The following is a 5,075-nucleotide window of genomic DNA, read 5'->3' as shown; positions in this document are numbered from 1 at the left end:
CAGAGTAACGGCGACGCTACCCAGGCTCCACCGTCCCGAGAAAAGCTGCAATTTATTTTAAAAGATAATAAAAAAAATAGTAGGCCAACCATATACCTCAGCGGATTAAAGCGCCTGCACGCAGGCCCAGGGGCTGGGGGCTTGATCCCCCTGCCTGCCGTGCCGGCCCCGCCCCCGGGGCATGCTGAGATGGTAATTGAGATTGGCATGGTGGCTTGTGCCTGTAATCCTAGCACTTAGGAGGCTGTAAACAGGAGAATCACAATGAGTCCGATCTACTAGTGAGACCCTGAACACTCTGTAGACTCCTCCCTAAGGAAAAATACCAAAAAGAATAAAAAATAGTAAAACAAAAAAACAGAATTTCACTGAGCAACATGATAGGTCTTCAACAATGGATGTTATATTACACAGATTAAGCATACAAAGTTTGTCTAAAAAATTTAAAGGGAGAACAAAAAAATAAGCATTAACTGTTCCTTTCAATGAACCAGCAAAAATCAGCAGTACAATTAATTATCCAAGCTATCCTGTGTATATACATTTCTTTTCCCATGTCTCTTTTCTCCTTTCCCTCATCCCAGTTATTCCTTCCCTTTGAACACTTTCATTCCCATTCAGTGTGTCAATTGTACCTTTCAGATTTTATTTACTTTTCCAAAGATTCTTAACCTAGAGAGACAACACAGTGTTTACACATGCAGGCCTAATTTATTTCACTTATGGAGTATGGTCTAGTTGTATCCATTTACTTATAAAAGCTTCAGGTTTATCTTTTTTATAGCTGAGTAATACTCCATTATATAAAAATATCATCCAGGAGGGGAATAGCTGGGTTGAATGGGATCTCTAATACTAGTTTGTCTGAGGAATCTCCACACTGATTTCCACAACAGTGGAAAAGGTAGGTGAGTATTTTAATGGAAAATTGTTCACATGTTCAACAGTAGAAAGAATAATTAGCCTAGTATCCTAGCTCAGCAGTTATTTGTATTAATGCCGTGTGTCAGTCCAAAAACAATCTGATTTTACCTCCCACCTTCTACTGCCCAGATGACCTTGAGGGAACACAAAACTCAGTGTTTCATCTGAAAACAGTTGAGTGCCTATTTATAACAGATAGTAGTCCCTTTAAAATGTTATTAAAAATACATCCTTAATTTTGTATAGTCATTGCTTGATTTCTCCAGGGTACACATAAAATTATCTATTTTAATTAAATAACTCATGATTTAATCGGGACCCAAGTATGTGACCAATATGTGACTGGTTAAGATGTCATTTTATTCTACCAGTTCCCCTCCACCAGAGACCCCTCTGCCCACTTTTCTCTTTTAAGCTTACTTTCCTGAGCACTTTCTCTCACTTGAGGTTCAGCTGGTGTCTTTGTGGAGCCCAGAAGTTGGTACTCAGTAGAGGCCTAATCAGCTTCAGTCTTGATATTCTGGCAGTCAGGCAACGTGAGCAGTTGTGTTCTTCCATTACTAGGTCATCAATAATGTCCGCTTTGTCTTCCTTGGTGCTTAGGCTGGCTGTAAAGTCTTTTAGACGCAACAAGAGCCACTGAATTTTGATAATTTCTGTGCTGTGTGACATTGCTGATTTATATACTTCCCATCCCAAATATGGAATCTGTTTCTCTAGGAGCTCTCCTCTTAAGTGCAGCCATTAGGGTTCATATAGTTAAACTTAAAGGCCTGTTCTATGTGTAATTGGAGTTTAGCTGCCTTTCTTATATTACATGTGTATGTAATCTGCATTTAGTTCAAGTAAGGAGAGAAACATTCTTTTATTTCTGTTGTAAATATCAATGATACATTTGGGCTTGAATAGTTGAATAGATCTTACCACCTGAGTTGAACTGATGAAATACCTTATACTAGGTAAACAGATTGATAAATTACCAGTTCTAATGCTGTTCTTAGATTGGATCTAGGAGGAGCTGCTGTTAATAAATTTCATATTTTTTTTCTTTTGTGGCCACAATAGGTTTTGTTTCTATTTCACATTTTGTTAATAGAAATAAAACTTAGCAGGACTGGGGAGATAGCTCAGTAGAGTAAGTGCTTGTCTGACAAGCACAAGGGCCTGAGTTCAGTCCCCGATTCCGCAAAAATAAAACAAAACAAAACAAAAAAAACCTCAGTAGTTTATTTATTTGACAGTATTTTATGAACCAAGAGAGATATTCAGTAGTTTCTGTTCTTAAACCTTTTTTTTAATCACCACCTGTAAAAATTTTCTTTTACTGTAACAAATTCATTCTTACTAGTAGTTCTACCTACTTTCTTTTTCTTTTCTTTTTTTTTTTTTTTTTTTAAAGGAATGAAAATTTTATTTTGCTCACAGTTACTGGAGGTTTCAGTCCACAGTTAGGTGGATCCAAGGCAGAGCAGCGCAGGGAAGAGGGCAACAGTTCTTGATGGCAGAGAAGAGCAAGAGCAAGATGGGCTAGTAGTGGCAACACTGGCAAGAGGGAGGAAGTCTTTCCCTTCCCTATCTACCCCAGGCTGGGTATGGCATTCACACCCATAATCCCAGCTTTGATCATGAATTAATCTCAAACTCTTGAAGTCCCCACTTCATGACTACCTGAGGCATTGGGGGGATATCTACCTACCTTCAATGAACAAATCTTCATGAAGGCATAAAAATTCACAAATCATTATAAGACCTGGGTAACATTCTTTGGTTTTTGTTCATAAATTTGCTATAAATTGAATATTTCTGGGTGCTGCAAACATTCAAGAAATATGTTAAATGTTCTATGGGTTACTTAAGAGTTCAGCATTTTAGGTTTTTAAAAGATACAAAACACACATGAAACAATAAGCTTCATTAGTATTAAAATGAGTAACATCACTGAAGATAGTCTTTTGTTACATGAGATAAGTTGTTTTACTGTTTGCTATTTTTGTTTAACTAAGCAGATTAGCACAGGAGAGATTAAATTATATGACCTGAAGGGAGGTTTACAAACTCGAAGCAATTAAATCAGCTTTTTATCTGATTTTCATTTATGTTGGATCTCAATATTTGAAGCTGTTGAGTGGGATCTTACTAGTATACATTTAATCTTGATTCAGATTTATAATGTTGGTGTTATTCTTTTAAAATGAAGAATCTTAAGATAATGTGGCATTGAAGATTGAGAATACCTTGGAGTGTTCTCAACATGCATTTTTGTTTTTATTCTTGATAATACATAGAGCATTCTGATTTAGCCACATAAGAGAAGTTTCATCTTGAAGTTAGAAATATTATAAGAATTTCAAATATTACAAGAATTCTTGAAATAAACTAAACTCAAGGAATAAGAAGAAAGTTGATATACATACTGTCTCAGTTACTTTTCTCTTGTTGCTGGGACAAAATACCCAACACCCAAAATTAAGGAAGGAAAGGTTTATTTAACTTACAGTTAGTGGAGGTGTTAGTCTATACTAGGCTGGCTTCAAGGCAGAGTGGCACATGGCAGAGGGCTGCAGTGCATAGCCACTGAAAACAGCAAAGAACAAAGGGAGGAGCAGCAGCTGTGGCAGCTGGCAAGCCCCTCCCCCTCGTTTCATTGTGTTCAGGCTGTCCACCCCAGGATGGGTGTAGCAGTCACACCCATAATCCCAGCATTGGATCTTGGATTAATCACTCTGAAAGTCTGCCCCAATGACTGCATGAGGCTTCTGCTCAGACAACTAGACAAAAACGTTATGGTATATGTTATGATATATTTTGCTGAAATATTTTGTATTTCAGTACCTTGGAGTACCTTCAAAGAATATGAAATCGTCTGAGCAGAAAGTCTTCAGCTGAACTTCCACCTTTTGAATTTAAATATTTTAAGAAATACATTGCTTGAAAACTTGCTTATTCTAGATTTTAAATGCTTTAAAGATTGAATTCATTAGTCCTGGTGTTTTTGAAGTGGTAGACATGAGATTTGAGCCTGGGTCTTCCACCTTTAAGTCCTTAATTCAGTTGCAGATATTTTTGGTCAGGATAAATAAGATTTATTTTGATGGTAGTAAACATAGGTATACTTTTAGTGTTTATTTTCAAGACTAGATTATGTTCCAGTTAATGAAAATTTATTCACTTTTGAAATTTCTATGGCTATGGTGATGTCTATGTAGGTTTCTTTTAGAATTCCCTGATTGTTTATCTTAAGTGTTTGATCATTTCTTTGGGGTAAATCTTGGATATTGATGACTTTGACTTTCTCCACAGAGTTACAGTGAATGGTTACATGGATTTGAAAAGAAAGCAAAAGAATGTATAGTTGGAGCTTCAGATTCAGAAGCAGTTAAGGTTAGTTCAAGAAATGAACTGTCTATTTTAATGAAACCTGGGAAAAAGGAGCAATTCAGAAATTATTTTCATATGTTCTGAAGAGATAAAGGATCTTTTTTTAGGAGGATTATAATCTTGAGAAAACTATAAGGAAGTGATCATTTTTTGTACATTTAATGTCTTTTTTGCATTTGATTTATGTACAAAGCTAATGTTTTTTCTTTAATTCTGTATCTTAGTGATTTCTAAGACTGAGTGTGTTACTCTTTATGCTTTCTGTTTTTTAGCCTGTTTAATTATTTATTCATTTATTAGGACATGTTTGCAGTGGATGAAGTTCACAGTCATCTTGGGGAATGGTTACATGTACCTACTACATCTTGTTTCTTTATCTTTTAAACCCCCCCTTCCAATTCTCCGTCCCATTTTTTCATTCAAGAATAGAATGCGTCACAAATTTGTATATTGTCCTTGCAGAGAGAGCATGCTAATCTTCGCTGTATGGTTCCAATTTTAGTATGTGCTACCAAAGCAAGGACTAGCAGTTTAAAAAGTAAAGTCAGTGAGCTAGGTAGAGTATCCCAGTTTGCTCATGTTGCCCCAAATCAATAATTAGTATCAGAAACTAGCATGGTTTTTGTCTTTGACTTCTGAAATTAATTAAGAGATTATTGCTATTCTCTTGTACCCTAAGTGGCAGTAGGCATTGTGACCTTCACATGTGTTTCTGCTTTGATTTTACCACCTGCTAAGGAAAAACAAGCCTGTTTATTATAAAATTATGTAGG

General features: G+C 36.1%; 1 protein-coding gene and 1 non-coding gene across 2 annotated transcripts in view; one reads left to right on the top strand and one right to left on the bottom strand.

The window, feature by feature from the left end:
• Window positions 1–5,075, top strand: part of Ktn1 (kinectin 1) — a 114,447-nt gene that overhangs the window by 81,205 nt on the left and 28,167 nt on the right. The window contains exon 32 of the mRNA XM_023701724.1: window positions 4,216–4,305. Coding sequence (XP_023557492.1) covers window positions 4,216–4,305 — 90 coding nt within the window. The remainder of the gene's footprint in view (window positions 1–4,215; window positions 4,306–5,075) is intronic.
• Window positions 4,722–4,830, bottom strand: LOC111813408. Its single transcript, XR_002818685.1, has one exon. It is a non-coding gene; the product is annotated as a U6 spliceosomal RNA (small nuclear RNA).

This window comes from Octodon degus, unplaced genomic scaffold (assembly GCF_000260255.1).
Source record: "Octodon degus isolate 3935 unplaced genomic scaffold, OctDeg1.0 scaffold00007, whole genome shotgun sequence".
In the NCBI taxonomy this organism is placed as follows: domain Eukaryota; kingdom Metazoa; phylum Chordata; class Mammalia; order Rodentia; family Octodontidae; genus Octodon; species Octodon degus.
The sequence above is the reverse complement of the archived record's forward strand: the minus strand, read 5'-3'. Positions and strand labels throughout refer to the sequence as shown.